This window comes from Trachypithecus francoisi, unplaced genomic scaffold (assembly GCF_009764315.1).
Source record: "Trachypithecus francoisi isolate TF-2019V2 unplaced genomic scaffold, Tfra_2.0 Lachesis_group13, whole genome shotgun sequence".
NCBI lineage: Eukaryota > Metazoa > Chordata > Mammalia > Primates > Cercopithecidae > Trachypithecus > Trachypithecus francoisi.
In genome coordinates this window covers 76,087,402-76,113,585 of record NW_022681458.1, presented here as the reverse complement: position 1 = coordinate 76,113,585, position 26,184 = coordinate 76,087,402, and the positions used below count along the sequence as shown (strand labels likewise).

The following is a 26,184-nucleotide window of genomic DNA, read 5'->3' as shown; positions in this document are numbered from 1 at the left end:
AATCCTTGAAGAACAAGAAAAGTAGAAGAAGGAAGATAGACACTGTGCTAGTAAGTTTATAATCATTATCTTATTTGATCCTCTTAGCATCGCTGTGATGTGGATGCTGATATCCCCATTTTACAGATGAGATATCTGAAAAACAAGATTTTAAATTGTGTACTAGTTCTCACAGGCAGATAATAAGCAGGCAAATTAGAATGTATGTTTATCAGGCTCCAAAGTTTGAACTTTGTATTATTGTATTACATTACAGCCCTATGCTGAGCTTGTATTTTTACCTAGATGATACAATACTTGTTCAGACAATACTGCATTATCCCTGCCAAATTCCAGAAGTAGTAAGAAATTCAGCACATCAGAAAGCATACAGGAGTAGAAGGAAGTACTGTTAAAAAATAAGAGACTAAGGCCAAATGTAAAGAACTTTACATGTCAAGTTAAGGACTTCAGACTTGACCCTAAAGGCCAAGGATTCACACATTTTAGTGTGCATGAAAATCCTCTCGAGGGCTTGAGCCCTATCTCCAGATTTCCTGATGAACTTGTGACTAGCAAGGAAAACTTTAAGCTCTCTCAAAGTCTTTAGCTTGAGGGTAAGATAGATCATGAAGTTACTAATAAAGACTGGAGGAAGCTGTAAAACATGCTAAAGTTTTGTTTTTGCCCTTTTCAAAAAAAACTTATTAAACTTGGAATGTTTTAAAAACAACAGATGGTGATGACCAATGGGGAACTGTAAGCAGATCTGGGACTCAAGAGTGAGGTCAGGGGCAAAGATACTGATGTTAAGAGTCAATAGCACAGAAATGGCTTTTCAAGCCATAGGCAAGCATGAAACACCTCGGAGCTCCAGAATAAGAAAAGATAACTGAAGTTTGAACATGTGGGGAGAAATCATTATTTACAGGATGTGCAGAAAAAAAAAATACTCATTAAAGAAATAGAGAGAGGAACTCAGAATTCTAAGACAAATAAAAGACCAAACGTAGACTATGGCCTCTGAAACTAAGGAAAGGAAGAATTTTGAGAGAGACTGTTGTCAACAGTATCAAACAGTTTTCTGAGCGTTAGTGAGTAGATTCCATTTTTTATTAAATGGACAAAAGTACAAACTCTTTCATTAACTTGTATTCTAGTAGTTCCATTGATCTGGGAATATGAATTAAGGCTCTAAAATAAGAAGCCGTAGCGTGCTTACAGTCTAACATACAGTGATAGGATAATATTGTTAGTCAAGTGCCATAGATGTGGAAACTGAAGTTTAGAGAGCTCTAGTGACTTGCCCTTAATCATCATACAGCTATAGCTGAATCAGCATGGAATGGAGTCTTCTGACTTACCAAGAAACTCTGGTTAAGTATTATGCATTAAAACAAACTCCAAAACACTAATAAAGGAATGCTAACCAAGGTCTCAATTTTTGTCTTACCATCTGTGAAACAGGCTTCTGGCTCATCAGAATTCATAGGTTCAGCCTCTGTTTCTTCTCCTTCTCCAGGCAAAGGGTTATCGACTGTGCTGCACTCTGAGGAGCTTGATTGGTTTAATCTCTAGAAAGAAATTCACCACCCCACCAGGTAGTTGATTTAGAGTTTATTCAAATCTGGTATTTAAGCCTTATTTAATAATCAGACTCATGCAAAGTATTATGAAAAAAAGATTAATAGTATGATGGCCATAAAAATGTATAAACACATATTGAGGTCAAGTAACCTTAAATGTATCTATACTTGATCTTTCTATCTATACCATCCTGTAAAATAATAAACTTTATTATGTTTATTATAGTAACAATTATGTGGCCAAAATTAGATAAGGTAATATATTGATGTTAACTATCACTTTTGGAAAGTATTGGCCACATCTTATTTTTTTTAATTTTTAATATAAATTTATGGACACTGACAATCATTATTTGAGGACAACCTATGCCCTATTTGCAATATAATACAAGTGTGAAATTATCAATGCCTGATAACTGAAAGCTCAGATCAAATAGCTGGCAAAAAACTTAATAGTTAAAATTTTTTAAAAAGATGAGTTCAAGATAAAGTCCAAATGTATTTTTTATTATCTCTTGGATTTAAATACATGTAGCAGGATGATATAGATAGAAGTTATTTGATCAAGACCACAAAATCAAATACAGTTTTGAAATCAAAATGCCAATGACCATACCAACACCACCCATTTTGTATATAACATTTTAGTACATAGTAGAAAAGATTAAACAATATTATTTATAATGTCAAGAAAGTGGCTACTAAAGTAAGCACCACATGCAAACTCTGAAACAAAGACTGAAGAAAATTAAACATGGCAGACTTACACATGGAGTAATGAATTCATTGTCATTATGATCATATAACTGATCATAACACAAATAGGTTTTTCCCACCCAGAGCTTTATGAGTAACCATGATGTTTACACATACACACACGAATAAATCTTTACAAAAAATACATATAGCAATTGTAGCAAAACTCTGTCAAATTTCCCAAATATTGTTTTATAAAGGAGTAAAGCAGCATATCAATGGAAGAATTAATTTTTCATTCTCATTTGCTAAATGACATGTGAATATTGAAAGCTACTAGTTACTACAACACGATTCTCTTATTAAGTTACAACTTCATCTTTTTTAGAGTAGTTCAAGCAAGTGCAAGTGCTAAAAATAATAAAGTACTTATTTCAGATAAATTGATTCTTGATTTTTGAATTTGTATTAATATCATAGGCCCAATCCAAAGGTTTGATGTTTAGAGATTGACTTGGAAGCTAGAAGTATTCTTGATGGGTACCACATTAAATTCTCAATGCTATTATTATCACCTAGTATACAACATCATAAAAATGGCATTGATAAAGTATTGTACATAAGGAATGATGTAAGCAGACCAAGTCTTTCTTATAACTGGAATAAAGAATTATGAACAACCTGTTAAGTGAACTCGTCTAGTCTACATTGGCCTAGAGGCATTATTCCTACCAGGTCCAGGAGTTCAATAACAGTATCAGTTATGAAAGTGTCAGTATGCAATTTCACTCAAAAACAGGTTCTTTAAACAGATCAAATTCATCTAAATTAGTTTAATGAAAAATAAGAAAATAGAAATTAATTATAACTGAATATTCTATAAAACTATAGAATAGGTTTTAAAACAGAAACTATAGAATGAGTTTTAAAGTATATATGACAAGTTTTAAAATATAGATTAATCCAGGAAATGACGTTGGATAAACTTATAATTACTAATATGTATTTTGTGCCAATTGCCACAAAATCCAAAGTACCATATTTAGAAGACTACAGTTTGAATGGCTTCAATTTTTGACCTCTCGGCTGCACGTGAACTATCACCAGGGAACTGAAAGACAGGGCCCTATTATTCTGTGAAGTTAAGAGCAAGTCCTTCAATTCTGAAAAAAGAATTATTGGCCTGGGTTTTGAGGTAAGGCAGTGGGAAGAATTGCTGATAGAAAGAATACAAAGCACCCCCCTGCTATTAGACACAATATTAACAATAGGAAATAGTTATAATGGTTTTCTCTGAGCTGGCAACAACTTTTAAATAAAATGATTCTTCTTTACAGAATTCTGACTTAGGCTAAATTCATGAAAGCATCTTCAACATCAGTAATCGGTTCTCTCACTGTTTAAGAGAGCATTAACAAAGATTTATGCCAAATTAGATTATGAGCAAGTAAAAATTCCGGTGATTTCATGTAGTGTATCTTGCCATTGAAACTTTTATTTTCACATGAAGGTTTTATGTTTTTTATGGTCAATTGAATTCAGCTTGGCACAGAATTTTATGTCATAAATTAAAGTTATTCAATATTATTGTTTAATGGGTCAGAAATTATCAAAATATTTAATATTAACTATTATTAATTAATTTGTATTTATAGCCAAATTATTATGGCTAATAGATTCTTAGACATTCAGGGTTTTCTTGGGAATGCATTAAGTATTCAAACAGTAACTATTTCAATACTGTATATAAAATTAAATATTTATATGCATGCTTTAGCAATATAGACAGTTCTAATCAATTCGACCTTTGAAATCTACACTTGCTACAGTATAAGCTTCTTTAGCAGAGTTCTAAGAGAATACCTTTATATAGAAAGGCTGATATATATAATAAAGTTTTTTTCCCTGCGGTGAAATATATTGAATTCTCACAGTAGGCATCACCATATTTAAGTACTATATAAGGAAGATCATATCAATTATTTGTATTATTTTATATGATTATTTTCTATATTACTTTCATTTCTTTAAACTCAATCATCTGTTTAGTTTTCCAAGTAATTTTGGAAATGAAAGAATGACTATACTATATTAGAGAAGTGAAATAAATGCTTTAGTATGAAAAAATTTTCTTTTGCTATTATAAATAGGACCTTCTATAATTTTCACATGGATTTGATTTCTAATAAAAGGGAAATATCAATTTTTTATCATTGGCAGTCTACTTATAAATAAAATAAATATAAATGTAAGCATAGGATCAAGAAGGTGGACTCATTAGTATTAGGAATCAGAAGTGTACCATAATTAGCATTCCTGCCTTTTTTTTGAATAATATGATATTGACTGTAAGTGCCTTCTAAAAGTGTCTTTTTAAAAATATGAAAGTGATATAGTTGACTCAAACATTTTAAATGTAAAATATTTACAGTGCAAAATTAAAGTTCCCTCCACTATCTCCTTGATTCAACCCCCTTGAAGTAATCAGGAGAGAGAGAAAGAGAGAGAGAGAGAGAGAAAGAGAGAGACAGAGAGAGAAATTGGCATATCTTTCCATATTTTTCAGTGTGCATCCATACAACACTATAGCTGCAAAACAATCCTTATCTTGATTGTAATCTTATGTACCTATTTAAGATGCTCCTTTCAATTACTGAAAATATGTTCAAATTAAAAGCTTTATTATTCTTCATGGTTTTCCCTTTGATTGCCTTGAAGCTGTGTTTTCTACTATACTGCTTGAGTAGAAATTATGTTAAATATATGTATCATATTAGAACATGTCCTAAGTTGTTCACTTATAAATTTATCACTGGCATTTCCTAAGATAAACATTAACAATGTAAGCCTATTTCATGGTATCATGGATGGTGGTTAATGCTATTTAGTTACTTATCGTTCCAAGAGGTGTGAAGTAGGAATGTCTAATGACTTGATAATCTAATGCTCAAAAGAAGAAGCTATCAAACATATACTGCACAAAACACAGAACTCAACAAAAACCTTACTGAAAGAGAATGATGGATGCTGAAAAGAACCCAAAAGTGTTACATTTAAAGTACATACTATAAACTGTTTGCTTCACACAACAAAAAAAGATATTCTTTAAGGAGCAGAGCCTAGAATGGTTATTTCACCTGAGCCTTAAAATACTCACAAAAGACAGTAAGAAAGTTGAGAGAAGCAAATCAAAAGGAGAAGGGTATAAAAGAGAAGAAAAATTATGGCAGACATTCATGGTAAACTAAGCGCCATTATCTGTTAATAAGAAAGAAAGACATTTTAAAATTAGTTTCAAGTTACTGTTACCCATCTTTTAATTTAACTGCATAGTTTTACTGTCAATATCTATAATTGTGTTCTTGAATCATTAAGGAGTAAAATAGTAAAGTTCAATTAAAGGATCAAAGGACCCTTTGAGAAGAATTCCACACATAGTTACTATGTGGCATAAGAGTCCGGTATTTTCCAATTTCTCATTATGTTACAGGATAACTAGCTGTTTAAATACTCTCTTCTGGTGTAGAACCAAAATAACCTTTCTTCTCTCTTGCAATTGTTCAGGGCCTTTATTTTTTTTCCTTCTGGAGAAGTGTGAACATTATCCTCTTACAGAGTTTTTTTTTTTTTTTTTTTTTTTTGAGGCGGAGTCTCGCTCTGTCGCCCGGACTGGAGTGCAGTGGCCGGATCTCAGCTCACTGCAAGCTCCGCCTCCCGGTTCACGCCATTCTCCTGCCTCAGCCTCCCGAGTAGCTGGGACTACAGGCGCCCGCCACTTCGCCCGGCTAGTTTTTGTATTTTTAGTAGAGATGGGGTTTCACCGTGTTAGCCAGTATGGTCTCGATCTCCTGACCTCGTGATCCGCCCGTCTCGGCCTCCCAAAGTGCTGGGATTACAGGCTTGAGCCACTGCGCCCGGCCTTACAGAGTTTTTAAAATTGGAGGTCATTAATATTATTGACATGGCTATTTGTGCTTTTCATCTTGAGTGTAATGATATTTCTTAACATGATTTAGATTTCTGGGCCCCTCGAGGTCTCTGCAATATTGTTTTTGATATGAAATTTCTCAAGATTCTTTTTAAAAGGTAATGCCTCAAGTTAAAAAATTACTGAAGCTCAGGAATTGCAAGAAAAAAATGGAAATAATTTAAAAATACTCCAGATACTGTTGATCAGTGGAAAACTCAACTGTATTTTCTTCTGTTATCTAAGTTTTAATGTTACTTCCACTAATTTAGCAGAAAACTGTCAGCTTATTAACTACTTGCAATAAATTCTGGGCTCACATTCTAATTATGGACAACTAAAACTTTAGCTCTTTTTTTTAAAAAAGGCAATAAAATAGATTTTTTTTCCTTTTCTATTTGTCTTTGTCTATTGCTAGCAGAGAAATATTGTGTAGGCTCTGGGAGGAACAGCTACTCATTCAGCATGAAACACACAGTTCCATCACAAGGTCAACATGCTATCTAGTCTTCTGTTGGTGAAATAATGAGGTCAAATCTCAGCCACCACCAGAGAAATTCAAAATAAAACCAATGATTTCGTGGAGAGCTCTTCTTTTTCTCAGAATCTTCTACCTAGGGCACTTTCTATCCAATAAAATGAAAACTTACATGACTAAATGATAAGATATGAATATTTTAAAAATCATACAAAAGCAACAACACTTGGCCATATAAGAAGGCTGGACTGGCTACAGATTTCTCAGCCAGGTCCTATAGTATCATCTTGAAGTATTTTTCTAATGAAAAGAACAGAAGCATTTACTAGTAAGAGCTAGGAGTGTAAAGTGGCCATTGATATTCAAGGGTTGTCTCTGTGCTCTGTCACAGAACTTGTCAGGCCTTTGAGCCCAAGCCAAGCCATCGCACCCCCTGTGACTTGCACGTATAGGCCCAGATGGCCTGAAGTAACTGAAGAATCACAAAAGAAGTGAAAATGTCCTGCCCCGCCTTAACTGATGACATTCCACCACAAAAGAAGTGCAAATGGCCGGTCCTTGTCTTAAGCGATGACATTATCTTGTGAAATTCCTTTTCCTGGCTCATCCTGGCTCAAAAAGCTCTGTCACTGAGCACCTTGTGACCCCTACTCCTGCCCGCCAGAGAACAACCCCCCTTTGACTGTAATTTTCCTTTACCTACCCAAATCCTGTAAAATGGCCCCACCCTTATCTCCCTTCACTGACTCTTTTCGGACTCAGCCCACCTGCACCCAGGTGAAATAAACAGCCATGTTGCTCACACAAAGCCTATTTGGTGGTCTCTTCACACGGACGGGCATGACAGAACTGCTATACTGTTTGCAGAGAAAGCAGCTGGAACATAGTGGGTCAAGTCAGAGTATCTTAAAATCTTTAGAAGCAAATATTTAGACAATTTTACTATTCATGCCAGCTTTAAAAAAATGCAACATGTAGGTAAAGAAGGATTGGAACCTTAGCAAACACAAAGGCAAAGTGTAGATACTCAGACTCAAGCTTTGTAAATATTACCTATAATTTTAAAACAAGCAAGAATGACAGACACAAACTAAGCTACCTAGATATCTGAATCATTTCTGTCAACCACTAATACTACCCACAATGAAGGAGGGCAAGGAAAAGTGAATTTTAATGAGCTGAATAATTACTAGTTGTTTAAACATGTGGATTTCTAATATTGAAAATATAATGTAAATAGAAATTTTACATGAATAAAGTAACTCTATCCCTTATGTAAGTAACTTTTGCTAAAGTGCCATATTTCAAGTCATTCTTAACTGAATATTCAGTTTTTTCTTGACTAAGAGGATGACCATTTATCAACATGTGCCTCATCTTTTCTAATAGCTTGGTAAAAAAGTAATAATAATTTATGAATTCAAAACATATATATGCATATTTTTATACGTCTATGCATGTATATATATTTCTAGAAATAGTTTTCTCAAAAATTGTATGTTTTATCTATACTTAATTAGATAATATTGGATGTATATGCATCCTTATTTAGGCTCTAGTTGAAGAAAATTCACCATATTCTGGAATAAAATAGTTTTCTATGAGAATATTGTCTCTAAATCCCCAACAAATTTGAAATAGAAAAATATATCTTTCACTTAGGCCACCTTTAAGATTATCTTTGAATAAACTGGAACACAAAAATAACTAATTTTTCATTTGAAACTGCAATGACATACCCTAGGGTGTGTCAATTTCAGGATAAAGTTTTGCTTTCATCATTGCACAATAGATAACAATAATACAAACATCTCAACAATGACAGAGAAATTCAAAATATGAACTAGATTATAAAAAATAGTCAAAATTCTTATTGACAGAGATTCCTTCCCCCATCCTAGTACTATTAAAGTTCATTCAACAAGTTATGCTAAAATTAAAATATACCTTAGTATGTATTTTTAATGCATTTTAGAAATATTCAATAAGGCAATACATATTAATCTGTATCTAATTTCAGTAAAAGTCTTCTATGTGTTATTGATAGATAGGTTTAGTGTTCACTTCATAATGTGCTCTATCTAAACCTCTTAGTTTCTAGAGGCCACTCTGATTAGGTATATAATCAGAAACTTATTCTCATCAATGAGTAATATTACTTCTGGAATAAAATTAAACATTTTGAACACTTATCACTTATTCATTCATAGGCAAGGCCTATCAACTTTTAACTGATGCATTTTATATAGGAGGAAATAAAATCAAATTAATTACTGAGTTGATTTAAAAAAATACAGTCCCATAACTAACAGTGCTTAAAACCATTTCAAAATGTATTCAAAGTTTATACTAGAAGTAGGGTACTTTGGCTCTGACCCCAACTTTCTAGATGTGTACTAAGAAAGCATGAGTCTCAATTTACTTATCCATAAATATACAGCTAGAACTACAATGATCCTTTCCTGCTCTGAGATTTCATATTTATGCCAGAGATTTTTAGAGTTTTGATCTACTTAATTTAAATATGACAATTTAATGTGATATACATCTCTATATTTTTATGTAGATTTAATCAGGAAGGGAAGTTGATAGAGGTTTTCAAATTAAATGTTGCTTAAATGGCTACTGTTACATTCCGCATTTTACTTTTATAATCAATTCAGTAAAAATCTACAGATCATGCACTTGAAATCACTTAAGCACATGACGGTTACATCAAAGAAGTCATCAAGAGAATCACAAAAAAAAAAATAGAATTGTCCTGGTGACGTGCTGTGATGTCGCTTTATCTATTGAGAAACTGTGTATGTTTCTACTTTCTTGCAATGGGTCAGGCAGAAAGATTTTGTAGCTGAACAGCATGCAAGACATTGAAAAAATATCGTATGTATGATTTTTTTAGGTAACCTGTGTAAAAGTGGTGGCATATGTCTCTGCCTGGTTAAAAGCACAGAGCTGCATCCTTGATTGATCCAGTTGGATTTTACCCCTGTGAGAAGTAAGAAGGTTAGGTACTGAATTTTAGAAATGCAGCATGATGAAAGAGTTTAGTCAACTGTGTTTTAAAATGTTTAAAGTCATATACCTATAAGTAGAAATTAGTTACATATGTGAAAGTACATGCTATATACTCAACGTTAAGCAATATATTGGAATCACAATACTAAGATTAAATGTCATTCAACAGAGACTTTAAAACAATCAATTAAACAGTTACATAATTCTATTATTTAGGAATTGAACTTACTATAATGTGCTAATGCAATGTTTTGCATTCTATTTTTCCTTAAATGCAAGCAACATTTAAATATAAGTGATTCTCAGTAAAGGGGGTGAAGTGGGAGTAAGAGTATGCAGCTTTAAAAAGCATATTCTAAAATTAGCATGTCTTGATTGACTTTTATTTTTAATTAATTAATTTTGACATTTTAAACAGCATTGCAAAAAACTGCAGTTTCCAAATTTATCAAAATATAAAGAACAAGACACATTGATTTGAATATGTCAGACAAATATTTCATTGTTTTTAGGCACGTAAACAAATGAAGATGGAAAGATTTTTCAAATTATTTGGAAACAACCTGAAAAAAAGAAATGGTCTAAGTGCAATTCTACAGAAGAGTGCTTTTTAAAAAATGTATGCATAAAAAATACAATCAAATGCCAGTTTTACCCAACAGCATAACTGTAACTAATCCCTAAATCTTTCAAAGTCAAATGCATTTTAAAAAGATTATTACATTTTCTAAAATGCAGTAATAAGCAGAACATAAATCTAAATTAAGGAAAAAACTTTGATTAAAAAATCTAACGAGAGAAAGTCTAGAAAACAATGTAATTAAAACCACCACATAGTAAAAGGACATTAAATATTTAACTTTGAGAACTGCAAATATTGAAACAACTTTTTATCAAGTCAATAAAATGACTGCATTTCATAATAATAAGCATATTTAAGTCTCTCCAAAGATAATGACTTTGTAAACTGAACACTGAATAGATGAATGGGTGGATAGACGAATGAATGAGTGAATCAGGTGAAAAACATGAATGCTTGTTCCTCTGCCTGAGATTTCCTTCTGTACCACATCTGCCCAGTGAAATTCTCTCCATACTGTAAGGTCTGGCTTAAGTGCCACCTCCTTTCGCGTGAAGTCAGCCTGATATAGCCCCTTATTCAATGCATCCTCAATGGCCTAGTTTAGTGTCCTGTTATGGATTGTGCTTTGCTTTGTTCTGTGTTATAATTTTTTGTGTATTTATCTAAGGTGCAAGCTATTAGACTGTAAACTTTTGTTGCCAATGATCAATCACCCTTTACCTTTGAAGTACATGAAGTTTTTTAGTGTGGTTTTTGGGGGACTCAATATTTATAGGGGGCCAAAAATATTTCATGAGTGTAATTTAGGAGAGAAAAACTCTATGCCTATTACAATTCTGGGCAGATAGTCATAGAAAATTTTAATGTGTTCTCTACTATGCATAAATACAAAAAATAAATAAAATATCTGTGTTCAGCAACATATTTATGTAATTAAGAAATAAGATTATACAGGTAGAATAAAGTTTATATTTTACGTATATCTTTATACTATGTTGAGCCACGTGAAATTTCTACTTTTTGCATATTAAAAATGGTTGGATATTTAGTTTTTCATTATTTAACTTAATATATTCTTATTTTCATATATACTAATTCAGTAAATAAAAATTAACTTTTGTTTCTTGGTAATTTTATACAATATGTTTCAAAGTATAATATTACAGTTGATGCATATTATTCCAAACTATGCCTAGTAACTAAATCTCTTAAAATAGAAAATTACCATCCTTCAATTCTTTTGACATTTTCATAAAGGAATAATAATAATTAGTAGCAGTAATAATATTGGAGAAGCATGTCTGACCTTGTTAATGTCTTCCAATGTATCTTACTAAGATAATCCAGATTTTATTCAGGGCAGCAATATGCCTGGATAAAAGTCCTGCCTCAGCCAGGCTTCCTTGTTGTTAGGGGTGGTCATGTCACACTGTTCTTGCCAATAAGACATAAGCCAAAGTTGGATAAGGATCTCTGGGAAAGTTTTGCTTTTCCTCAGGCAAGTGGGATAGTCATGACTTCTGCTTCTGTCTATTTCTTTCTCTTTCCTACCTGAGTATTGGATATAAAGCTGTAGGTGGAACAGTCATCCCTAATTATAAGCATTAAGATAGAAGAAAAACCACATATGAAGACTGGCAGAAGGGAGAAGAGATGGAGCCTAGGACATGGAGGCCACGTGGACTGCTGATCTGTGGATGTTTTAAAATATGAAAATAGAATGCTCTATCCACTTATGCTGATGTAGTTAAGTCTCTGTTGCATGCAGTTAAACAGAGTCCTGACGCCGAAATAGCCAAAAATATCATAATACAAAAAAAATAGGGATTACCCATGTACCCTTAAGTAAAATAGATTTATTCAAATAATTAAGATCTTAACATGTGTATCTTGGTGTGGCAGTAAGTGTATTCCCTAGACCTTAATATAGCTTTAATGTGGAAGATAATATAATAATAAATCAATTCTACTTAATACGTTGTCCTGAGAGAACACAAAGTTTCAAAGAGCAAAGCGATGTGTAGAAAAAATTATGCCAAATCGATTTAATACTTTTGTGTAATAACATAATATGTCATGACAAAGGAGATGCTTTAAAGGCAGTGATCTGGACTTTAGTGATATTTCTGAGTCACTTGCCAATTTCATCAACAAGCCAGGGAGAGCTGGATAAGTCTTATAGCACTAAGAACCTAATAGTTACCTCAGCAAGGCTTTCACCAGAAAAGAATGAATATATCAGGCAGAAGCCATAAGAATTTGAGTTTGGTCAAGATGAGTTTGTCATATTTATCAATAATTTGCATGAAAAAATAGAGACACATTAATATATATGCAAATAAATATACAGATACACATGAAATACTATAATATATAAAATGCATTTAATATTGAATAAATGGAAAGGAAAGGGTTATGTAGTCTTGAGAAATAAATATATTCTAGAAGTAAAATCAGTTTTGCTTTTTAATAAAGAAGAGAGTAAGATAGTTTTGAAGAAACAAATGTAAACACTTAAAATATAAAAATCACACATTATTACCAAGGTAAACTATAACCTAATCAGTCAGCATTAAGGTGGATTAGAAGCACAATATTAGAATCCCAATGAATCATCAAATGTACAATACCATTACAACAGAAAATTTTGTCCTGAATTACATCATTGCAGAGGTATAGCAGAAAACAATTGTATTCCTACTCATTCTCCTGCCTTCCTATGGCATGTAATATAACAATTAAAGCTTGGGGCTTAAATTTAAAAACACCCCCAGACACATCTGTGACTAAATGAATCTTTTCTTAATCTTTTACAATCTCAGTCATCTGCAAATATAGATGAATTATATTTACTTCCTAAGGAGGTCACAAAAAGGAAAATTATATAATGTGTGTAAAGGGGCTACTGTATACATTTTATCCATGTGTGTAGTGTGTGTGTGTGTAGTTGTGTGTGTGTGCTTTCTTCTTTTGCACCCACCTCTCAAATGTGTTTGATCCACTGTTCTCAGCTTCTGTCTATGGCTCTGTCATGCGGTAGATGCTGTAAGGCACTGTGCACATCCTGCTTTCCAGTGAGCTGCTCATTCACCCAGCTGCCAAAAGTGTTGGCTGCTGAAAGCTCACATCCGAATCCCTCTTTGGGCATTATCATGGTAGAAGGGAGGTGCTTCCCCCAAGGTTATGCCCCTCTCCCCTGGAAGGGTAAAGGGAAAGCCTGCATCCAAGGCATGGTGTGGAGAAGAAAGGCCTGACCCTCTTGCTTTGTTTTGGGACTACTCCAAAGGGTCGTCCCGGCATCAGGGATGCCAATAGAATCAGCCAAAATCTCTGTTGCAATTGTAACAGTTCAACTTCCCTCTCTGCCCAATAATTTTGCACCCCTCACTTTTTACAGATGTTAGGTATCGTTCCTGAAAACAGCTCTCAGTAAATCTTAGACAAACAGATTTCTCTCTCAGGATTGGTTTCCCAGGGAACTGACTCCCTACACAATCCTGTGATAAATAAAAGTTAACATACAAAATTCCAACCTATCTACAACTTTTGACTTTTCTTCTTTCCTTAAGATTTATGTTTCCATATACCTCCTGTTCAGGTTCACTGCCTGTACTGCAAGTAGCTCAAATTTATGATGCCACCAAAGTAAACTCTGAATATCCCCTACCTCCTCAATTTTCTCCTCCATCAGTATATCCCTAATTGCATCAATAACCATCCAGTCCCTGTAATCCCAGCACTTTGGGAGGCGGAGGCGGGCAGATCACGAGGTCAGGAGATTGAGACCATCCTGGCTAACACAGTGAAACCCCGTCTCTACTAAAAATACAAAAAATTAGCTGGACGTGGTAGTGGGCGCCTGTAGTCCCAGCTACTTGGGAGGCTGAGGCAGGAGAACGCCTGAACCCGGGAGGCGGAGCTTGCAGTGAGCCGAGATCGCGCCACTGCACTTCAGCCTGGGCGACTGAGCGAGACTCTGTCTCAAAAAAAAAAAAAAAAAAAACAACCATCCAGTCTTCTAAGTCAAAATTCTTTGTTATGGGTTGAATTGTAATCCTCCAAAAGTTATGTTGAAGTCCTAACTCTGGCATATTTGAATGTGATCTTACTTGGAAATACGGTCTTTGCAGACACAATTAAGATGAGGGCGTTAGTGTGGGTCCAAATCCAATGTAACTGAGGTCCTTATAAGAAGAAAAGACAGAGACACACAGGGAGAAAACTATGTGGGTACCGGGCCAGAGATTGGGATGATGCAGCTGCAAGCTGCAAGGATTGCCAACAACCTCCAAAGTTAGAAAGCAGCAAGGGAGGATAGTCACTAGAGACTTTAGAGAAATCATGGCCTTGCTCAGACCTTGATTTCAGACTTCTAGCCTCCAGAACTGTCAAAAGAATAAATTTCTGTTGTTGAAAGCCACCGAGTTTGTGCTAATTTGTTACATCACTAATAAACTAATACATCCTTAGATCAGCTCACAGTCATATATCTAGACCCTGAGCCCTTATATTTTAACTTTCAAGTTAATCCAGATATTAAATTATTGCAGTTGTGTGAGAACATGATCTTTTTTTCCCTCAGCAGTTCTTAGCACAGTGCTTACAGCATAGTAAGGTGCAATAGATATTTATTGATGGAGGGGATGCATTTCATGCTTCCTTTAAGGTTTATAATGAGAAGCACTTCACTGCCAATGGTTAAAAAAAAAAAAACAAAAAAAACACAAAAACCTGTGTAGTGTGTTGTTAATGTTTGGAGCGTGTTTGGAGGGCTTCATTGCACTTCAAGAGAAGACTGACTCTGAGAAGAGCCATCAGTTCAGTGCCTGCATTCTTAGAAACAGTGCAAAGAGTATTATTCTCATGGGTACCTTTGAGATAACAGCATGTCTTTCTTGATTCTGACACTGTATCTTCAGATAAGTGCTATTGTTCTATTTCCATTTGTTTACTCAGAACTGTTTAAGATATTTGACTAAACCATTTGTTTGAACTCATCTCTTTGGTTATTTTCTGATAAGATGTTTTACTGTAAAATATTTTGATTTGATTCTGGAGTGTATTTTTAACTATCTATCAGGGTGAGGAAATCTGCCAACCTGAAAACTTATACTAGGATAGCATTGAAAATTCTGCATAAACTATATTGAGAAACCAGGATGCTAAGTCATAAAAGAGAGGGTTTTTGGGTAGGGAGAGGAGAGGGAAAAAATATCAAAGGTTAGTGATGATATTTCCCCTTACTCAAAATGCAGGTTCTTAAACAACCAAAAGGGGAAATATATCCATAGCCCCTGAATAAAGAAAGTAGTATCTCAGAAACCTGAATCCAAGTAAGCTAGGGATTAGGCTACCACCATTTATTTTAAAAATTATTTTTGATGCATAATAATTATACACATTTATGGGGTATATGTGATAATTTGATACATGTATACATTATGTAACTATCAAGTAGGGTAACCAGCAGATCCGTAGCTTTGAACATCTATCGTTTCTTTGTGAGGAGATCATTTACAAACTTCTAGCTATTTTGAAATATACAATACATTATGGTTAACTCTAGTCATCCAACTATTCCATAGAACACCAGAACTTATTCTATCTCACTGCAGCTTTGTACCTATTGACCAATCTTTCTCCGTACCTCGCTCCTCCAAGCCTCGCATCCTCAGATAACCACTATTCTATACTATCTACTTCTATGACAACTCTTTAGATTCCACATATGTGTGAGATATTTGACTTTCTGTGCCTGGCTGATTTCACTTAACATAATATCCTCCAGGTTCATTCACGTTGCCACAAATAACAGGATTTCATTATTTCTTATGGCTGAATGGTGTTCAATTTTTCTTATATACTACATTTTCTTTATGCATTTATCTCTTTATGATCATTTAGGTTAATATGATAACTTGGCTATTGTGAACAGTACAGCAATAAACATATAGGAGTACAGTATTCTATGTTTACTCTCTCTCTCCAATATACTGATTTCATCTTGTTATTTACCTAGTATTGGGACTGCTGGATCATATGAAAATTCTATTTTTAATTTTTTTAAGAACCCCCATATTACTTTCCATAATGGTGGTACTAATTTACACTCTCACAATCAATGTGTAAGGATTCCCTTTTCTCCATATCCTTTTAATACTTTCATCTTTTGATTTTTTGATGGTAGCCATTCTAACTAGAGTGAGGAGATACCTCAATACAGGTTTGATTTGCATTTCCCTGATGATTAGTGATGTTGAGCATATTTTAAGATGTCTGTTGGCATTTCTATGTCTTCTTTTGAGAAATATCTATTCAAGTCTTTTGTCCATTTTTGAATTATTTGTTTTTTGTTGTTGTTGTCGAGTTGTTTGAGTTCCTTATATGTTTTAGATATTAACCCATTATCAGATGCATAGTTTACAAATATATTTTCCCATTCTGTAGGTTGTCTCTTCACTCTATTGATTATTTGCCTTGCTGTGCAGAAGCTTTTTAATATAATCCAATTTGTCTATATTTACTTTTATTGCCTGTGCTTTTGAGGTTTTATCCAAAAAAAAATCCTTGCCTAGACCAACATCATGAAACTTCCCCGTTTTTTTTTTTTTTTTCTTAATAGTCATGTAATTTTGGGTCTTACGTTTTAGTTAGTCTATTTTGAGTTGACTTGTATAAAAATTTAGAGATAAAGGTCTAATTTCATTCTTTTGCATGTGGCTATTCAGTTTTCCCAGAACCATTTACTAAAGAGACTGTCCTTTCCCTATTATATGTACTTGGAAACTTTGTCAAAACTCAGTTAATTGTATACGTGTAGATTTATTTCTGGGCTCTCTATTCTTATGTATTGCTCTATGTGTCTGTTTTATGTCAGTATCATTCTGTTTGGTTACTATAGCTTTATAGTGTGTTTTGAAGTCAGTTAGGGTGATGCCACCAGCGTTGTTCTTTTTGTTCCAGGTTACTTGGGCTATTTAGGGACTTTTGTGGTTCCATACAAATGTTAGGACTGTTTTTGTTTTATTTCTGTAAAGAATGTCATTGGTATTTTGATAGGGATTGCATTAAATCTATAGATTGCATTGGGTAATATGGACATTTTAACAATATTAATTATTCTAATCCATGAACATGGAATATCTTTCCCTTTTTGTGTCCTCTTCAATTTCTCTCACCAATATTTTATAGTTTTCATTGTAAATATATTTCATCTCCTTGTTTAAATTTATTTCTAGGTATTTTATTTTTTGTAGCTATTGTAAATGAGATTGCTTTCTTGATTTATTTTCAGATTATTTGTTGTTAACATATAGAAATAATATTGATTTTTGCATGTTGATTTTGTGTCTTCAAACATTACTGAATTCATTTATGAAATATATATTTTTTTCACGGGCTCATTAGAGTTCTCTATGTCTAAGATCGGATTATATAAAAACAGAGAGAATTTGACTTCCTTCTTTCCAATTTAAATGTCCTTTATTTCTTTCTCTTGCCTGATTGCTCTGGCTAGAACTTCATTACTATAAAATAGCATAAAAATTAAATAAAAGTAGTGAAAGTGAGTATCCTTGTCTTCTTTCAGATCGTGAAAAGAAAGCTTTCAGCTCTTCCCTGGTTAGTATGTTATCTGTGGGTTTGTTACATATGGCCTTCATCACATTAAGGCATGTTTCTTCTATACCTAATTTGTTGATAATTTTTATCAAACATAGGATACTAAATTTTATAAAATGCTTTTTCTCTGTCTATTGAGATGACCACATGGTTTTTACGTTTCATTCTGTTGATATAATGTAGAAAGTTTATTGTTCTGCAAATGTTGAAACATCTTTGCATCCCTGGGACGATTTCCGGTTGAGCATGGTGAATAGTCTTTTTGATAGGCTGTTGGATTTGAGTTGCTAGTATATTTTGCTGGGGCATTTTGCATCTGTGTTAATCAGGGATAGTGGCCTCCAGTTTCCTTTGTTTGTGTGTATCCTTGTCTGGTTCTGGTATTGGGGTAATACTGGCCTTGTAGAATGAGTTTAGAAGACTTTCTTTCCTTTTGATTTTTTTGGAATAATTTGAGAAGAATTAATATTAGTTCTTCTTTAAATGTTTGGTAGAACTCATTAGCGAAGCCATGTAGTCCTGGACTTTTCTTTGCTAGGAGAGTTTTAATTACTGATTCAATCTTGTTACTCATTATTGGTCTGTTCGAGTTTTCCACTTCTTCATGATACAATCTTGGCAAGTTGTATGTATTGAGTAATTTATCAATTTCCATTAGGTTTTCCAATTTGTGTATGCTTGTTCATAGTAGTCTCTAATGATCAGTAGCTGCTGCAAACGTTGTTAATGATTCTGAAGTTGCATCCAAATTTAGGCGAAGACAATTCAAAGGATATGATCCAGAACAGGCATTTGTAATAAAGTCCCCAAGTATGTCTTTCACACACTAAAATTCTGAAGCACTGATCTTCATCATGCTATCTCTTTTAAATTCAATCTGTAGCCAACAGCTACTTACACTGTATATGTAAGCACTCAATTCCATACTTATAATAATTGTAGATTGAGCACTTACTTTTCAGTAAGCATTTTCTAATTGTTTATGAGAATCATGTAATTTTTATTACAATCTATTTTACACATAAGTAAACTGAAAAAAAGTTTTTTTAAATTGCTCAAGGTCGTATCAAAAGCTAAGATTTGAAGCAAATATTCTATCTTAAAAAGTGGCATTCTTTTTTTTATTATTATACTTTAAGTTCTAGGGTACATGTGCACAACGTGCAGGTTTGTTACATATATATACATGTGCCATGTTGGTGTGCTGCACCCATTAACTCCTCATTTACATTAGGTATATCTCCTAATGCTATCCCTCCCCCCTCCCCCCTCCCCACAGTAGGCCCCGGTGTGTGATGTTCCCCTTCCTGTGTCCAAGTGATCTCATTGTTCAATTCCCACCTATGAGGGAGAATATGTGGTGTTTGGTTTTCTGTTCTTGCGATAGTTTGCTGAGAATGATGGTTTCCAGCTGCATCCATGTCCCTATAAAGGACACAAACTCATCCTTTTTTATGACTGCATAGTATTCCATGGTGTATATGTGCCACATTTTCTTAATCCAGTTTGTCACTGATCGACATTTGGGTTGATTCCAAATCTTTGCTATTGTGAATAGTGCTGCAACAAACATATGTGTGCATGTGTCTTTATAGCAGCATGATTTATAATCCTTTCGGTATATACCCAGTAATGGGATGGCTGGGTCAAATGGTATTTCTAGTTCTAGATCCTTGAGGAATCGCCACACTGTTTTCCACAATGGTTGAACTAGTTTACAGTCCCAAAACAGTGTAAAAGTGTTCCTATTTCTCCACATCCTCTCCAGCACCTGTTGTTTCCTGACTTTTTAATGATTGCCATTCTAACTGGTGTAAGATGTTATCTCATTGTGGTTTTGATTTGCATTTCTCTGATGGCAAGTGATGATGAGCATTTTTTCATGTGTCTATTGGCTGTATGAATGTCTTCTTTTGAGAAGTGTGTGTTCATATTCTTTGCCCACTTTTTGATGGGGTTGTTTGTTTTTTTCTTGTAAATTAAAAGTGATATTCTTAATCATATCCCAAGGTAGTGGCTAAGACTTAATGACATAAATATATAAATTAGGAGTTACTTTCTACTGGGTAATCAAATTTGCCTTTTTGGCTCATCCAGGCTCATCACAAACACAACCATCACTATTTCAAAGGCATCTCAAATATGAAAAAAACAGAAGTTGCAAAGGAGGGAATTCATAAATCAAGACTCTAGGAACTCAAGTGGGAGATGAAGATTATGAGAATTAGAGCAAGAAAAGTTAGCATAGGAGGATTAGAAACATTTTAGACAAATAAAGAAAATGTGCACTGTTTTAGTGACCCACATGGGAAAACAAAACAAAACAAAACAAAACAAAAATGACAAAATTTAAACTGGTAATATTTTAATCTGAAGAGGCTGGAAAGAAAGACCTTAGACATAAGGTTTATATAGTTGGCCACAGCTTAATATCTTATCTAACAAATTTCCTTTAGATCTTGAACCTTCATTATTTCTCAATTATTATATCTTCAGGTAGATGTGTCTATACTTAAGATGACATACCTTGAGATATGTCATGGAAAATTTTTTATGAAGAAGGGTAAACTTTCAAAGTTCATAATTAGAAGTCAGTAGCACTAAGAACCTGAGTTCTTAGGTAATAATATTGATGCAGAAATCGATGATAACAAAATTTTTTTTTAATGGCTTGCTAATTCAAACACTATGCTAAATGACTTAAAAATACTAGCTTGTGGCCGGGCGCGGTGGCTCAAGCCTGTAATCTCAGCACTTTGGGAGGCCGAGACGGGCGGATCATGAGGTCAGGAGATCGAGACCATCCTGGCTAACACGGTGAAACCCCGTCTCTACTAAAAAAAATACAAAAAACTAGCCGGGCGAGGTGGCGGGCGTCTGTAGTCCCAGCTACTGGGGAGGCTGAGGCAGGAGAATGGCGTGAATCCGGGAGGCGGAGCTTGCAGTGAGCTGAGATCCGGCCACTGCACTCCAGCCTGGGCGGCAGAGCGAGACTCCGTCTCAAAAAAAAAAAAAAAAATACTAGCTTGTGTATCCGTTACTACAACCTCTAAGGTAGCCACAAACCCCTGTATATTTGATTGTGCATACCATAGAAATGTAATAGAATAAGAATGTACACTCTTATCCCATAGATATGACCATTATGTAATGAGAAAAAATAGTGAAAATCAAGAATATTAGAATATTAACATCAAATGGTTTTTAGACAACTCAGTTTATAGGACACTAGATTTCATACTCTTTAGGAAGGGCTCATGGAATAAGTGGCAGAGTAATTTTATGGATGGTTAAAATAATCTATTTCAGTTACAAAAGACAAATAAAATTACTAATTATAAAAGATAGCTGATCATTATGACAACACACCTTCATCTGCATACCACAAGATATATGAATTCTATAGCTGCATGGCTTTATACCCCAGGGGAGACAAATTTAACATTAAGTTCAATAGAAGTGTTTGTTTTGTCTTTCAAATGGAGAAAGAGAGGTAGAAATTCCATTGAGCTGTAAATCACAAGACTGGGACTCTTGACCTGGCTCTACCTTTGTAACTGTACAACTATATAACTCTGGATTTATAACTGTACAACTCTAGCTTTATAACTGTGAATAAAATCACTTCCTTTTAATGAGCCTGCTTTTTCAGTTAGAAAATGAAGTGCTAAATGGAAAATTCTATAAGGTTCCCTTAAAAATGTTACAACTCAACATACTAAGAATAAGAATTTTGTCAGCAGCTAAGGAGATCCATGAAAGGTCACCCATTGGCTTTAAATGAAAGAAAAATGAACAGGTAAGAAATAATTCCTCGTAAATGTTAAGAAATAATTTCAGAAGTATTTGGTTGACTTTGCCCAGCTCCTGAAGGGCTTTAACACCTAGAATCCAAGTTTTACTCTGAGAGCAACTGTCTGCCAGGTGATTGGAGTTTATAATTTTAATCTTCTTTAAATGGGTGACTGAGTTAGTTAGAAAAAAATGGGTGACTGAGTTAGTTTTCCTTTCCATATGATACTAAACCTAGATGCCTGCTCCTTAAAAGGCATATGTGGAATCTGGTTTTCTAACTTTAAGCTGAAAAGAATACACTTTTAAAATTTTGGGAATATTACTTCTTCCATGTAAAAGATTTTTAAATATGCAAATAAAATACAGCTGGCCCTCTGTATCCCTGGGTCCCACATCTGTAGAGTCAATGAACTACAGGTGGAAAGTAATTGGAAAAAATAAATATAAAAACACAACTTTATTGTACAAATAAAAAATACAGTAAAACAAATATTTACATTGTTAGTGATTTAGTTTTACATTATAAGTAATCTGAAGATAATTTAAAGTGTACATACAAGAGGATGTGTGTAGGTTATACAGTAAACATTGTGCCATTTTATATAAAGGACTTGAACATCTGCAGATTTTAGTCTCTGTGGGCATCCTTGGAACCACTCTCCCGTAGATATCAAGGGATGACTATCTTTTATTCCTTACTTTACCATCTTGGAAAAAATATCCTTGGCTACATAGAAACATATATCGTGATTTATTGATTTAATAGTTTATTCACTCAACTAAATATAGAGTATTTTATTTTATTTTGTTTTAATTTAATTTAATCATATATATATATATATATATATATATATATATATATATATATTTTGAGACAGAGTCTCACTCTATAGTCCAAGCTGGAGTACAGTGGCATGATCTTGGCTCACTGCAAGCTCCACCTCCGGGGCTCAAGTGATTCTCATGCCTCAGCCTCCTGAGCATTTTACATATATATACATATACACATATAGTGTGTGTGTGTGTGTATATATATAGTGTGTGTGTGTATATATATATATATAAAATGATTATTCCATATAATCTTTTTTCAAAGTCCACTATAAATTCATGGAGGGTGGAGTCTTAGTAAGGAGAGAGAAGATATTTGGTAACTATTTGTCAAATACTTCCTAACATGAGCTAGAGAAAACAAACGATTATTTTTAAATGATACCTTAAGACTTTAAAACAATGCCATAAACATAATTTGTAATACGGTTGTTACATTTCACAATAAAAATACAGCTCGATACATACCTTGACTCACTAGAAATATGCAGGTAAGGGTGGGAGAGGAGGGCACAAAAGAAGGTTTAAAAGAGTTCCTGTTCTCAATGAATTTACAGTACCATTAAAGGCATACCATAATTTCTCAAAAAATTAAAATTTAAGATTACTGAATTCAGGAAGACGTATAAAATTGTTTGGGGTTCAAAATGAGAAGGGACTAGATCCACTTGGGGAGAAATTAGGAGGGATGAAATGAGTAACATTTTGAGAATGTTGAATATGGTTCTAAACGTTTTACATGTATTAACATGTTAATTCATTTAACCCTTACCCAACTGTGATTTAAGTATTAACAATTTAAGAAATGATAAATACAAGGGTGATGCCTTCAAGAATTTTGACTGGAGAAGGAAATCCCAAGCAAAGTGTGGAGAGTGTTTATGGCCTAAAAGGAAATTGGTTTAGTACAGGTAAAACTCTTCAGGTGAGCACTAGGAGATACAGCTGGTCAAAGCTGGTTAGGGCCATAGTGTGAAGGCTTTGTGCACAATACATAATTCAAGAGACTTTGGGGATAGCCAGGTGTGGTGGCTCATTCCTGTAATCTCAGCAACTGGGGACAAAGGTTGAAGCATTGCCTGAGTCCAGTAGTTTGAGACCAGCCTGGGAAACATAGTGAAACTTTGTCTCTACAAACTTTTTTTAAAAAAAATTAGCTGGGTGTTGTGGCATGGGCGTATAGTCCCACCTACTCAGGAGGTGGAGGCAGGGGGATCATTGAGCCCAGGAGTTCAAGGTTGCAATAAGCTATGATAGCACCACTGCACTCCAACCTGGGCAACAGAGTGAGACCTGTCTCCATTTTTTTTTTTTTTTTTTTTTTAAAGGAGAATAAAAGAAAAAAGAGAGAGAGAGATTTTGCAGATCATGGATACATCATGGCAGTGAAATGATTAGGACTGAATCTGCGTGAGCGAAATTAATCAAATAAGTAAACTAGAGTAAATGCAAAATGGAAGCAGAGGCATCAGTTGAGACTCTGCTTGAAATGGTTTAGGCAAAAAATAGTGAGTACAAAGGAAAGGTGATGAAAAGGAGAGGTGGATTCAAACAGGCACTGTGGAGGGAGACTGTGTGTAACTTTTCAACTGACAGGCAACATGGGATGAAGAAGGGAAGGCTCAAAAATACCTGGTGCTTTCTCATACAGCTAAGTAAGATTAAATCAATTATTAAGAACTAGTAAGAAAACTTTACCAGATGAATCTTCAGGAAGCTGTTGTGTAGTCATGCGCAGAAACCTATCCATCACTATATGCAATGCTAAGAAGAACTTATGACAACAGAAATCTGAAATTGTCATTCATTTCATACTAATTGTTAATATGAAACACAAAGTATATGAAGCATTCTTACCACTTTGCTGTATTCACTATCTGAATCACTGCTAAGCTCCTCAGCATTCATATTTTCCAAATCGGATTCCCCAGGGGCAATTGGCACTGTCACTGTGAGGCTGGGATTGTGAATAAACGATTGACCATCACTGTCTTCCATCAAGTATTTGTCCACTCTGCTTCCAAAACCACTGATTTTATCTTTTTCCTTGAGGAAATTGTGACCTTTGCTCATTTCAGCAAGTGTATAGTTAGAAATATAGTTTTCCTTCTTAGTATTCAGATCTTCTGTTTGTCTTATCTCCCTGGAAATCTTTGGTTTTTTGGAAAATGCTTTTAGAATAAATTCACGTAAGGTTTGCTTCACATAATTTATTCCCTTTTTAATTCTGGTCACTGCAATCTGGAGGTTGTTTGCATCAGGGTCTTCTTCAATTGCTGTAAGATTGTCTGAACTAAATGAACTCAATAATAAGGCCAGAAATAGGTTTAGGACCTATATGAGGGTGGGGAGAGGGGGTAGAGAAATAGGGAGATAGGAAATATAAAAAATAAAATAAAATAAGCACACTTTTCTGAATATAGGCCACAATACAAACCAGCAACGAAGATTTCTGCACCTTTTCATGCACAGATAAGACCACATGAGAGGGACAGAGGAGAGGGTAGACTCCTCATCACTGTATCCCTAGACTAGCCCCAGCAGACTTGGCAGCAGAGGATCAGCCATACCCAGGAAGAACTACCATGGGGAACAGAGAGAATGATCCCTCACCATTATCATTACATCATTTCTAAGTTCATTTCTGTAGCAGTAGTTCCTTAATCAATTTCCCTTTTATGAACCCAAAAAACTCTCCTAGCATTCATCTATCATTATTCTTTATTACTTGTGAGAAACAGGTAGATCAAGATAATTGTGACTATTTTCTATTGTGCTAAAGATTTTTGTTCACTTTACCAGAAGATAAATGTCACTTGTTCCAACAAATGGAACACACAATACTTACAAAGTTCCTGTAATAAAATATTCTGTACAAGAAGTGTGCTATAATACTACTTAATGTGACTTTTAAAGCACAGAAAAGGACCTGCCCCTTGAACCTGATTCACATGCAATAATGGCATTATGATTGGCTGGCTTCATTGCCTATTATGTTGGACCTAGAAGAGATTAAAAAAAGGTCAGGACAATTTCTATTCTCTTGAAACAAAGTCTTATTTTTGAGTTAATTATTATTATTATTTTTCTCGCTGAAGTAGAAGTGCAGGTGAACTCAACATTGTAAAAAAAAAAAAGGCCGGGCGCGGTGGCTCACGCCTGTAATCCCAGCACTTCAGGAGGCCGAGGTGGGTGGATCACGAGGTCAGGAGATTGAGACCATCCTGGCTAACAAAGTGAAACCCCGTCTCTACTAAAAATACAAAAATTAGCTGGGTGTGGTGGCGGGCGCCTGTAGTCCCAGCTACTCGGGAGGCTGAGGCAGGAGAATGGCATGAACCCGGGAGGTGGAGCTTGCAGTGAACTGAGATCACACCACTGCACTCCAGCCTGGGCAACAGAGCAAGACTCCATCTCAAAAAAAAAAAAAAAAAAAAAAAAAAAAATTGTAAAAAAAAATGTTCACAGAGGGCGGGAAACATGTAAATTATATTTAAACATTGTTTTACCCAGGAAACAAAAAGGGAAATTGAATTGGCATTTGATGTAAGTCTTTTCATGGCCCAAATCATCTACCTCATGTTTTAAAAATCAGAGTAAGACCTAACTGAAGAGAAGGTACTCAATCCTC

At 34.4% G+C, this 26,184-nt stretch overlaps 1 protein-coding gene across 2 annotated transcripts in view; it reads right to left on the bottom strand.

Annotated features, from left to right (window-relative positions):
- SCN9A (sodium voltage-gated channel alpha subunit 9) overlaps positions 1 to 26,184 on the bottom strand; it is a 204,272-nt gene that overhangs the window by 54,347 nt on the left and 123,741 nt on the right. For both annotated transcript variants that reach the window (XM_033231248.1, XM_033231249.1), the window contains exons 17-18: positions 24,411 to 24,887; positions 1,433 to 1,553 (exon numbers count right to left, since the gene is read on the bottom strand). In XM_033231248.1, the coding sequence (XP_033087139.1) occupies positions 1,433 to 1,553; positions 24,411 to 24,887 (598 nt within the window). The remainder of the gene's footprint in view (positions 1 to 1,432; positions 1,554 to 24,410; positions 24,888 to 26,184) is intronic.